Source organism: Tamandua tetradactyla, chromosome 7, assembly GCF_023851605.1.
Source record: "Tamandua tetradactyla isolate mTamTet1 chromosome 7, mTamTet1.pri, whole genome shotgun sequence".
Taxonomy (NCBI): domain Eukaryota; kingdom Metazoa; phylum Chordata; class Mammalia; order Pilosa; family Myrmecophagidae; genus Tamandua; species Tamandua tetradactyla.
This window is the reverse complement of record NC_135333.1, coordinates 138320780-138334011: the sequence shown is the minus strand read 5'-3', so window position 1 is coordinate 138334011 and position 13232 is coordinate 138320780. Positions and strand designations below refer to the sequence as shown.

The window sequence follows — 13232 nt, the reverse complement described above, 5'->3', positions numbered from 1 at the left end:
AGCCACCGGGAGCACCTTGTCCATTGAGAGATGTAGAGCTCTGGTGATGCAATAAGTTCTGCCTGCTGTGCGGACGTACCTGGGGAAAGGTACCCCACTCTCCAGGACTGTCTGTAGAGTTACCACTGCATAACTGGCTCTTTGAAGTCCTCTATCCTTGAAGCTGCTTCTGTCAGTGCACGTCTCAGTATCTGGATGTTCTAAAGGTCACAGTGTTTTCTTGGGTCTGGGAGCCCTCGGACTGGGGCTGTTAAAAGTTCTCTGTTGACTTCCACAGAAGATGGCGGCTTAGTAAGACGCGCGGATCTTAATTCCTCCTCCAGAACAGCTACTAGGGGAGTAGAAACGATACAGAACAGGTCCCAGAGCCACGAAAGAGATAAAAAAGACAGCGTACCCCATCCTGGAACGGCTGACTGGCTGAGAGAACCCGCTCCGGTGAGATCACCGAGGGGCGCGGGCTTCCCCGGGCCGGGGCGGCAAGTGGCCGGAGTCCCTCCCTTCCTCCTTCCTGGGCCAGCTGGGACAATTGGATAGGTGGTCCCCTCAAGCCGCAGCGGCTGGCGCCCCGCCCACGCGTGGCCCCCCGGCCCACTGGGAGAATTGGAGTGGAGATCCCCAGGGCGCGGAGAACGGTGACCGGGGTCCCTTCCAAACACGTGACTTCCCGGTCCGGCTGGGAACGGTGCACTCTCCCGGGCCACGGCGGCTGGCGCCCTCCTGCCACTTGGCGCCCCGGGCCGACTAGGAGATTTGGATGGGTGCTCTCCTAGGCTGTGGCGGCCAGCAACCCACCCTGTGTTCGGATCCCCCGGCCAGCGGGCACTCTTCCAAGCCGCTTCGGCGTGCGAACCTCCCCCACGGCAAGAGTTTTCCAAAGTTAAAGGACTCACAGCACTTTTTACTGGAGGTACCCGCAGACAAACGTGTGCCACGAGCGCCACCTACTGGGCAGGATAAGAAAAACAGAACCCAGAGATTTCACAGAAAAATCTTTCAACCTGTTCGGTCCAACACCCAAGGAAATCTGACTAAATGCCCAGACGCCAGCAGAAGATAACGGGTCACGCTCAGAAAATTGAAAATATGGCCCAGTCAAAAGAACAAACCAATAGTTCAAATGAGATACAGGAGCTGAGACAACTAATGCTGAATATACGAACAGAAATGGAAAACCTCTTCAAAAACGAAATCGATAAATTGAGGTAGGACATGAAGAAGACATGGGCTGAACAAAAAGAAGAAACAGAAAAACTGAAAAAACAAATCACAGAACTTATGGAAGTGAAGGATAAAGTAGAAAAGATGGAAAAAACAATGGATACATACAATGATAGATTTAAAGAGACAGAAGATAGAATTAGTGATTTGGAGGATGGAACATCTGAATTCCAAAAAGAAACAGAAACTATCGGGAAAAGAATGGAAAAATTTGAACAGGGGATCAGGGAACTTAAGGACAATTTGAACCGCACAAATATACGTGTTGTGGGTGTCCCAGAAGGAGAAGAGAAGGGAAAAGGAGGAGAAAAACTAATGGAAGAAATTATCACTGAAAATTTCCCAACTCTTATGAAAGACCTAAAATTACAGATCCAAGAAGTGCAGAACACCCCAAAGAGAATAGACCCAAACAGGCGTTCTCCAAGACACTTACTAGTTAGAATGTCAGAGGTCAAAGAGAAAGAGAGGATCTTGAAAGCAGCAAGAGAAAAACAATCTATCACATACAAGGGAAACCCAATAAGACTATATGTAGATTTCTCAGCAGAAACCATGGAAGCTAGAAGACAGTGGGATGATATATTTAAATTACTAAAAGAGAAAAACTGCCAACCAAGACCCCTATATCCAGCAAAACTGTCCTTCAGAAATGAGGGAGAAATTAAAACATTCTCAGACAAGAAGTCACTGAGAGAATTTGTGACCAAGAGACCAGCTCTGCAAGAAATACTAAAGGGAGCACTAGAGTCAGATACAAAAAGACAGAAGAGAGAGGTATGGAGAAGAGTGTAAAGAGAAGGAAAATCAGATATGATATATATAATACAAAAGGCAAAATGTTAGAGGAAAATATTATCCAAACAGTAATAACACTAAATGTTAATGGACTGAATTCCCCCAATCAAAAGACATAGACTGGCAGAATGGATTAAAAAACAGGATCCTTCTATATGCTGTCTACAGGAAACACATCTTAGACCCAAAGATAAACATAGGTTGAAAGTGAAAGGTTGGGAAAAGATATTTCATGCAAATAACAACCAGAAAAGAGAAGGAGTAGCTATACTAATATCCAACAAATTAGACTTCAAATGTAAAACAGTTAAAAGAGACAAAGAAGGACACTATCTATTAATAAAAGGAACAATTAAACAAGAAGACATAACAATCATAAATATTTATGCACCAAACCAGAATGCCCCAAAATACGTGAGGAATACCCTGCAAACACTGAAAAGGGAAATAGACACATATACCATAATAGTTGGAGATTTCAATTCACCACTCTCATCAATGGACAGAACATCTAGACATAGGATCAATACAGAAATAGAGAATCTGAATATTACTATAAATGAGCTAGATTTAACAGACATTTATAGGACATTACATCCCACAACAGCAGGATACACCTTTTTCTCAAGTGCTCATGGATCATTCTCAAAGATAGACCATATGCTGGGTCACAAAGCAAGTCTTAACAAATTTAAAAAGATTGAAATCATACACAACACTTTCTCGGATCATAAAGGAATGAAGTTGGAAATCAATAATAGGCGGAGTGCCAGAAAATTCACAAATACGTGGAGGCTCAACAACACACTCTTAAACAACGAGTGGGTCAAAGAAGAAATTGCAGGAGAAATTAGTAAATACCTCAAGGCGAATGAAAATGAAAACACAACATATCAAAACTTATGGGATGCAGCAAAGGCAGTGCTAAGAGGGAAATTTATTGCCCTAAATGCCTATATCAGAAAAGAAGAAAAGGCAAAAATGCAGGAATTAACTGTCCACTTGGAAGAACTGGAGAAAGAACAGCAAACTAATCCCAAAGCAAGCAAAAGGAAAGAAATAACAAAGATTAGAGCAGAAATAAATAAAATTGAAAACATGAAAACAATAGAGAAAATCAATAAGACCAGAAGTTGGTTCTATGAGAAAATCAATAAGATTGATGGGCAAGATTGACAAAAAGAAGAAGAGAGAGGATGCAAATAAATAAGATGAGAAACGGAAGAGGAGACATAACTACTGACCTCACAGAAATAAAGGAGGTAATAACAGGATACTATGAACAACTTTATGCTAATAAATACAACAATTTAGATGAAATGGACGGGTTCCTGGAAAGACATGAACAACCAACTTTGACTCAAGAAGAAATAGATGACCTCAACAAACCAATCACAAGTAAAGAAATTGAATCAGTCATTCAAAAGCTTCCTAAAAAGAAAAGTCCAGGACCAGACGGCTTCACATGTGAATTCTATCAAACATTCCAGAAAGAATTAGTACCAACTCTCCTCAAACTCTTCAAAAAAATCGAAGTGGAGGGAAAACTACCTAATTCATTCTATGAAGCCAACATTACCCTCATACCAAAACCAGGCAAAGATATTACAAAAAAAGAAAACTATAGACCAATCTCTCTAATGAACATAGATGCAAAAATCCTCAATAAAATTCTAGCAAATCGTATCCAACAACACATTAAAAGAATTATACATCATGACCAAGTAGGATTCATCCCAGGTATGCAAGGATGGTTCAACATAAGAAAATCAATTAATGTAATACACCATATCAACAAATCAAAGCAGAAAAATCACATGATCATCTCAATTGATGCAGAGAAGGCATTTGACAAGATTCAACATCCTTTCCTGTTGAAAACACTTCAAAAGATAGGAATACAAGGGAACTTCCTTAAAATGATAGAGGGAATATATGAAAAACCCACAGCTAATATCATCCTCAATGGGGAAAAATTGAAAACTTTCCCCCTAAGATCAGGAACAAGACAAGGATGTCCAATATCACCACTATTATTCAACATCGTGTTGGAGGTTCTAGCCAGAGCAATTAGACAAGAAAAAGAAATACAAGGCATCAAAATTGGAAAGGAAGAAGTAAAACTATCACTGTTTGCAGACGATATGATACTATACGTCGAAAACCCGGAAAAATCCACAACAAAACTACTAGAGCTAATAAATGAGCACAGCAATGTAGCAGGTTACAAGATCAACATTCAAAAATCTGTATCATTTCTATACACTAGTAATGAACAAGCTGAGGGGGAAATCAAGAAACAAATCCCATTTACAATTGCAACTAAAAGAATAAAATACCTAGGAATAAATTTAACTAAAGAGACAAAAAACCTATATAAAGAAAACTACAAAAAAACTGCTAAAAAAAATCACAGAAGACCTAAATAGATGGAAGGGCATACCGTGTTCATGGATTGGAAGACTAAATATAATTAAGATGTCAATCCTACCTAAATTGATCTACAGATTCAAGGCAACACCAATCAAAATCCCAACAACTTATTTTTCAGAAATAGAAAAAACAATAAGCAAATTTATCTGGAAGGGCAGGGTGCCCCGAATTGCTAAACGCATCTTGAGGAAAAAAAACGAAGCTGGAGGTCTCGCGCTGCCTGACTTTAAGGCATATTATGAAGCCACAGTGGTCAAAACAGCATGGTATTGGCATAAAGATAGATATATCGACCAATGGAATCGAATAGAGTGCTCAGATATAGACCCTCTCATCTATGGACATTTGATCTTTGATAAGGCAGTCAAGCCAACTCACCTGGGACAGAACAGTCTCTTCAATAAATGGTGCCTAGAGAACTGGATATCCTTATGCAAAAGAATGAAAGAAGATCCGTATCTCACACCCTATACAAAAGTTAACTCAAAATGGATCAAAGATCTAAACATTAGGTCTAAGACCATAAAACAGTTAGAGGAAAATGTAGGGAGATATCTTATGAAACTTACAATTGGAGGCGGTTTTATGGACCTTAAACCTAAAGCAAGAGCACTGAAGAAGGAAATAAATAAATGGAAGCTCCTCAAAATTAAACACTTTTGTGCATCAAAGAACTTCATCAAGAAAGTAGAAAGACAGCCTACACAATGGGAGACAATATTTGGAAATGACATATCAGATAAAGGTCTAGTATCCAGAATTTATAAAGCGATTGTCCAACTCAACAACAAAAAGACAGCCAACCCAATTATAAAATGGGAAAAAGACTTGAACAGACACCTCTCAGAAGAGGAAATACAAATGGCCAAAAGGCACATGAAGAGATGCTCAACGTCCCTGGCCATTAGAGAAATGCAAATCAAAACCACAATGAGGGCGGGCCGCGGTGGCTCAGCGGGCAAAGTGCTTGCCTGCTATGCCGGAGGACCTCGGTTCGATTCCCGGCCCCAGCCCATGTAACAAAAAACGGAAAAACAAAATATAATAAAACAAGAAAATGTTTAAAGATGTTTCCCTTTCTTCCTTCCTTCCTTCCTTCTATCCTTCCTTCCTTCTCTCTGTCTTTCCTTTAAAAAAAAAAAAAAAAAAAAAAAAACCACAATGAGATATCATCTCACACCCACCAGAATGGCCATTATCAACAAAACAGAAAATGACAAGTGCTGGAGAGGATGCGGAGAAAGAGGCACACTTATCCACTGTTGGTGGGAATGTCAAATGGTGCAACCACTGTGGAAGGCAGTTTGGCGGTTCCTCAAAAAGCTGAATATAGAATTGCCATATGACCCAGCAATACCATTGCTGGGTATCTACTCAAAGGACTTAAGGGCAAAGACACAAACGGACATTTGCACACCAATGTTTATAGCAGCATTATTTATAATTGCAAAGAGACTGAAACAGCCAAAATGTCCATCAACAGACGAGTGGCTAAACAAACTGTGGTATATACATACGATGGAATATTATGCAGCTTTACGACAGACTAAACTTATGAAGCATGTAATAACATGGATGGACCTAGAGAGCATTATCCTGAGTGAGTCTAGCCAAAAACTAAAGGACAAATACTGTATGGTCCCACTGATGTGAACCGACATTCGAGAATAAACTTGGAATATGTCATTGGTAACAGAGTCCAGCAGGAGTTAGAAACAGGGTAAGATAATGGGTGATTGGAGCTGAAGGGATACAGACTGTGCAACAGGACTAGATACAAAAACTCAAAAATGGACAGCACAATAATACCTAATTGTAAAGTAATCATGTTAAAACACTGAATGAAGCTGCATCTGAGCTATAGGTTTTTTTTTTTTGTACTATTATTATTATTTTTATTTTTTTCTCTATATTAACATTCTATATCTTTTTCTGTTGTTTTGCTAGTTCTTCTTCTAAATCGATGCAAATGTACTAAGAAATGATGATCATGCATCTATGTGATGATATTAAGAATTACTGATTGCATATGTAGAATGGAATGATTTCTAAATGTTGGCTTAATTTCTTTTTTTTTTCTTTAATTAATAAAAAAAAAACTTTGTCAAAAAGGTGAAGAGGTAGCCAACTCAATGGGAGAAAATACTTGGAAATCACTTATGAGAAAAAGGTTTGATTTCCTGTATTTACAAAGAAATCATACAACTCAACAACAAAAGAACAACCCAAATGTAAAATGGGCTAAAGATATGAATAGGCATTTTTCTGAAGAGCAAATACAGACGGCTCAAATGCATATGAAGAGATGATCATTTTCACTGGCTATAAAGGAAATGCAGACCAAGACTACAATGAGATACCATTTCACACCCAGAAGAATGGCTGCTATGAAACCATCAGGAAACTATAAATGTTGGAGAGGATGTGGAGAAACTGGGACACTTATGCACTGCTAGTGGAAATGAACAATGGTTCAGTCACTATGGAAAACTGTTTGGTGGTTCCTTAAGAAACTAAATATCAAGATGCCGTATGACCCAGCAATAGCACGACTTGGTATATACCCAGAAGAGTGGAAAGCAAGGACACAAACAGACATTTGCAAACCGATGTTCACAGCAGCATTATTCACAGTGGCTAAAAGATGGAAACAAACCAAATGCCCATCAACAGAAGAGTGGATCAACAAAATATGATATATACATATGATGGAATATTATGCAGCAGTAAGATAAAATGACGTCCTGAAGCACATGACAAGATGGATGAGCCTTGAGGACATAATGCTGAGCAAAATTAACCAGACACAAAAGGACAGATACTGTATGATTTCACTTTTATGACCAACATAAAGGTATCATCAGAGACTTAAAATACAGAATACAGGGGACTTAGAGATATATAGAAGTTAGAGATAGGTGAACCTTTAGCTAATGAGGTTGAACTCCAATGTAAGGGAATAGATAGGAGCGAAGGTGATTCTCTAGTGGGTCTAGAAGTAATATTACCATATTGAAGATGAACAAGACTGAGAGGGGTTGTACAGACCTACGTGTCCCACCGACTCACACTAGAAATATGAATGAGTTCTTGTAAGAATTACTTCAAAGATATGATTCTTGTATAAACAGTGCTTAAGTCCAGGGTACAGGGGGAAAACTGTTATTGCATGCTATAAGCTATGTTCAAAAGGAAACCATCAGCACTACCACAACAACAGTAGAGGTAAATAATATGGTGAGGGATAAGAGTCAAGAGGAGATTTAGATCTCCTATTTGGAGACGTTGTGTTTATTGGTTTTCTGTCTCTTTGGAAACAATGAAATTAACTAAAATTGAGAATGCTGATGGACTGTGGACTTTGGGCCCTCTACATGACGTCCGATAAATGCAGGTGGCTGAAGGAGGCACTAACGGAGAAGCAGAATGGTGAACAATGGTGTATACTTGTGAATGACGGTTGTGTTACTACAAAAAGGCACAATGTCATGAGGCATGCAACGATGTGAATGAACATGTAGAACATTCAGTGAGACAAAATAAGCCAAAAACAAAAGAACAACAACAACGGTATGGTCACCTTTAGAAAATGCTTATAAGAAAACAGGGGCTTAGATTATAAGCTTTTAGAGCAGACACATTAAGTCTGGAGTGGTGATTAATATTTCTGGATTGTGAGAGGTTGTTTTCTATACATAACCTGACATTTAGAGATAAGAATGAAGCCGAACAGGTTGGGATTAAAGTAATTCAGAACATAGGGGTAAGGAAGACAGTGTCTATATTTTAGAACCATACATACTCTTTGAGACCAATGGAAGAAATGTTTATTTGATCTGGAACTGAAATTTTCTGTAGTGCATAATCTAACTCAACCTATCTGTATAGCTCATTTGAACAACTGAAACACAGAGAGCACACAATGAGAAAAAGGTCCTTTAATCCTATATAGGTTATTATAATGCCTGGAAACATCCTAGAGCATATTAACCAGATAATCAGAAAGTATTGGCAAAGTCCCCTGAGCGAGGGGAGAAAGACTATGGAACTATTAAACCTTACCATCAGGGAATTCCCTGATACTGTGTCAAACTTTAGGGATACCCAAATTAATAGGCCATGCCCTTGGATCATGAAGCTCACTCCTGCAAAGCTTACGTAGGTAGCATAGAAGTTTAGACTATCTACAGGCATGCCTAACAGTTACTTCTGCAGGACCTCTGTTGTTGCTCAGATGTGGCCTCAGTCTCCCTAAGCCCAACTCTACAAGTGAAATCACTGTCCTCCCCGCTACTGTGGGACATGACATCCAGGGATGAAAGTCTCCCTGGCAACCTGGGGATGAATCCAGACCTGGCACTGTGGGATAAACAATTACTTCCTGACCAAATGGGGGAAAAGAAGTATAATTAATAATGTATCAGTGGCAGAGAGAGTTCAAATAGAGTCGAGAGAGGCTACTCTGGAGGCTGCTCTTATACAAGCTTCAGATAGACCTTGCTACCTATCATAACCTGCCAACCCCCAACCAGGACTATTCCAGACAATCCTAAAGAACACTTAGGGCAATTTATAAGAGTCCCCAAGGGTTCCAGGCACTAGAGTAATTTTCCAGAAACTTACAACCTCCAGATGAGTCCCTGGTCCAGATTAGCCCTGAAAGGTTTAGAGGGCCCAGCCTCTCCAGGACATCAAATAGTTCCATCTCCCTACCCCATGGTAGTGACAGACCCTTCCAATATCAAAAATTTAGAATTGCCATAGCCCAAACAATCCCAATGAGAGGTATGGAAAGATCAAAGGTGATGGTGGAATTATACACAGAAGATAGGACTTACCAAATGAATGTGAATGCTGAGTCATTAAATTGATATCTCCTTTAGTCTCCACTATTCTACAGGAGCTAGAAGTAAAAACCTAAAATTGTGAAATTATAACCCATGTTAAAGTCTGAAATCTGTTCTACAACTAACTGTGGTGCTGCGCTCAGAAATTTATAGCTTTTTTGTATATATGTTACTGTTCACAAAAAGGGAAGCAAAAAAAGTCAATTGTGATGATAAAGTATTTAAGCCCTCTAGCCTCTTACATTCTGGAGGAGCTAGAAGGAAAAATCTGAGAGGATGGTATGGTAGCCCATGACAAACTTGGGGATCTATCCTATAATCACTTTTTGAAGAGTACTTTAAAAACTATTGCTTTTTAATTTTTTATTTGCTTTGTATATATGATATACTATACAATAAAAAATTTTTTTAACAAGTTTTAAAAAAAAATGTTACAACCACTTTGGAAAAAAAAAGAAACCCCACGTGTACTTCAAAAAAAATTTTTTTTTAATAAAAACAAAAAAAGAATATAGTAAATATTTAAACATCTTTGGCTCGGCTTAGTAGGACCAAGATGAGCACAGATATTTTTTTAAGTATACATTGAGTAACTGTCTCTAGCTGCAAGTTATTCCACTGGATTTAATTTTCCAAGCCATTTCATTTCGCTTATAGAAAGATTAAAAATTTTGTCAAAAGTATTATTTTATACCCACACCTCAACATAGTTCTGTTTCAACAGATCTGGGGGCAGACTCTAGGAACTTATATTTTAGTAAGGATGTTCTAAAGTCTAACTTCTGCCTCTCTTCCACCAGAAATTGCTCTTCAATGATGACCAATAGAAGGCCAAATAGCTGAATGACTACATCATCATTTGGCATCCCTGAACCTGAAAATTAATGATCACATTGGTTAAAATCATATCTAATTGGCATAACATTAGCAATACTAATAAAACAGTTATTTAAAGGTATTGGTACCTGAATATTCATTTTTAAACTTACAACTTGACTTGATCTTGCTATAGGAGTGTACAGACCATATTTTAAGACATAATAATGCCTTATATTTTTAGATAATTAACCCTCCCAAGTACACAGGATAGTCATTCAGTAAACTGTTCATATCAGACACTAAATGACTTGGTCTGCACCTGTAAGAAAAGATGCTGTAAAAGAAATTCAAATGAGAATGAGCAAAAACCCCTAAAGAGTGAGAGAAAGATCAAAGGTGATGGTAAAGTTACATAGAGAAGGTCAAGTTTAACAAGTGAGTATGAGTGCTGATATTTCTTTCAGTCTTCAGTACCTCAGAGCAGCTAGAAATAAAAACCTAAAATTGTGGAATTGTTAACCCATATCAAACTCTGAAATCTGTTCTACAACTAACTGTTGCAATATACTTTGAAAATTATTGCTATTATATATATATATACATATATATATATTATTTTTCACAAAAAAGAAAAAAAAGAGAAGGAAGTGCCTAATAGAGAAGACAGGATTTAACAAATAAGTACGACTGCTGAAATCAATATATTGGTATTTCTTTTGGTCCCCAGTTTCTTGGAGTAACTAGAAGAAAAAAATGAAAAATCGTGGAACTATAACTCATACCAGACTTTAAAATCTGTTGTGCATTTACTTGTTAAAATGTACTCGGGAAATTATTGCTTTTCTGTATCTATGTTATATTTCATGATAAAACAAAGTTTTAAAAAATGAGAATGAGACCCATTTCATCTACTGGAAAATCTTAAAGTCATATAATACTCAGTTTTGGCAAAGGAATGAGGAAAGGATATATAACCAGATATCAACAAGATAGCAAAGCTCTAGAAATTGAATGCCTCTAACAAAAAGAAACTTAGGCATTCCCTTTGATCTGTGAGTCCATTTTTTATGGACACCTCCTGGATCCAATGACTTCATATATCAATTCTTTTCCCCTTGAAAAATAGATGGAATTAACAATTAGCTATATCATGGAACTCAAGTAAACCAGGCTAGATCTGAGCTTATTCCCAGAAGATAAATATAACCCTCTGGTCTTATCTCTTGTTGGTCCCAGATTTTTGCCTTGCTATGTTTAAAAGAATCAAATTATGGACCATCCCAGACAGGAGGCACCCCTAATACAAATGAACGCTGCAAAAAGATATACCTAAGAAACTATGATAACACAGTGAAATTAAAAATGTAAAATAATGTCTATAACTAAGGAATGATTAAATTTCAAGCATATCCACATAATAAAATACTATATAACCATTACAAAATAATGAAATGCCTATATTTGAAAACAATGTTGAAAGAGGTCCAATATATAAAGTGAGAAGAAACGTAAATAAAAGGAGAAGAGTTAAAAAACTGAAAGTCTAAATCTATCCTATTTTTGCTTTAAAAAAATGTACATGTGACACAGATGACAAGCTGTCCAACAACCCTTGAGACCTCCACCCCTCAAAGGAACATACAGAGTAGGAATATGTTGGTAGAAAGTGGGTCCTCAGCCAGGGACTACATTTCTCAACCCATCTACATCTAGGTATCAGCATCAAATTGGTTCATACCAATGGAATGTGAGCAGAAGTTACTTGCACCACTTTCATATCAAGGCTTTTTAGAAGCAGGTATCCTTTCTTCAAGCTTTCTTTTTCCCTTCATCTTAATGGCTAGACACATATAACAATACAGAAGAAATAGATCCCTGAATTCTTTCACAGGGAACTATCAACTATGCTTAGAACTGTTAAACAAATGAAAAGAACTTCTGTTGGGTGAGGTCACTAAAATCCTGGCATTTCTTATAGGCAGCTAGCATTACTCTAATCTATTCATACACTATTGAAAATGCTTATACACGTATATATTCATTTAATCAGAAAAACACATTGAAAGCCCATCATATATATAACATAAGCAAAAACACCTCAAATCTTTATATGAAGTCCAAAATTACACGAGCAAGTGCATGTAAGTACAGATTTTCGCATGGCAGGTTACAAGTATGGGGCAGGGAAGACAATCAAATAATAAAAATAAACAGAACTTTCACTTCTAATCAAGACAGAGTAACAGGGATCAGATTTGCCATTATGCCTGACACAACTAAAAAACTGGACAAAGATATAAAATAATGGTTTTCAAGACAGTGGATATTAGGCAACAAATAAAGCAAACCCAAAGAGATGGGAAAGAAATAAGATGATTCACCCTCAGTTTATTGCCCAGTGAAGTGAAAGAATTAGTATATACAGAAGAGAGTAAAACTGTATTCCATATGTTCAAGAAACCAGAGGAAAGACTGAACATGTTAACCAGAGCAAGGAACATGTAAAAAAAAAAAAAGAACCAAATCAAACTTCTAGAGGTAAAAACTACATTTAAGATGAAAAAACACACCATGTGAGATTATCAGCAAACTGGATATACATAGTGATGCTGAGGTCATAGCAAAGGAACGATCCACAAAAAAACAGAGTGAGAAAAAAAAGATTGAAAGATATGAACAGAGCACTAGGGACCTTTGGGACAATTTTAAGCTGCCTAATGCACACATAATACGAGTATCCAAAAGAGAGGAGAGACTGGGGAGAAGGGCAAAAATTTTTGATGAAACACTGACTGAAATTTCACATATTTTATAAAACCAGTAACATACAGAACCAAGAGCTCAACAAATCCCAAAGGAATTGGTGTAGAAAACTACACGAAGTCACATTATAATCAAATTGCTTAAAGTCAGTGAAAAACAGGAATCCCACAAGCAGCCAGAGAGAAAAGACACATCACATATAGAAGAAAAAGGAAGGATAACTGTAGACTTCTTTTGAGAAATAATGGAAGTAAGAAGGCAGTGCAGCCTTCCCTGCTCGTATTTGGTTTTCATTTTAGCCTTTCTCATAGGAGTGTAGCATTATCTCACTGTAGTTTTAATTTGCATTTT

At 37.6% G+C, this 13232-nt stretch overlaps 1 protein-coding gene across 6 annotated transcripts in view; it reads right to left on the bottom strand.

The window, feature by feature from the left end:
* The window catches only part of RAB3IP (RAB3A interacting protein), an 84517-nt gene that overhangs the window by 46900 nt on the left and 24385 nt on the right, over positions 1-13232 (bottom strand). Inside the window, exon 1 of one of the 6 annotated variants that reach the window (XM_077111408.1) lies at positions 11857-12140. The exons of 3 other annotated variants lie outside the window; for them this stretch is intronic. Coding sequence is in view for 1 of the 3 variants with exons in the window: in XM_077111411.1 (XP_076967526.1) it covers positions 11857-11895 (39 nt within the window). In the remaining 2 variants the exon portion in view is untranslated. Of the gene's footprint in view, positions 1-9290; positions 9310-11856; positions 12141-13232 lie in introns of those variants that run through there. 2 more of the 6 variants (XM_077111411.1, XM_077111410.1) reach the window with 2 other exon arrangements.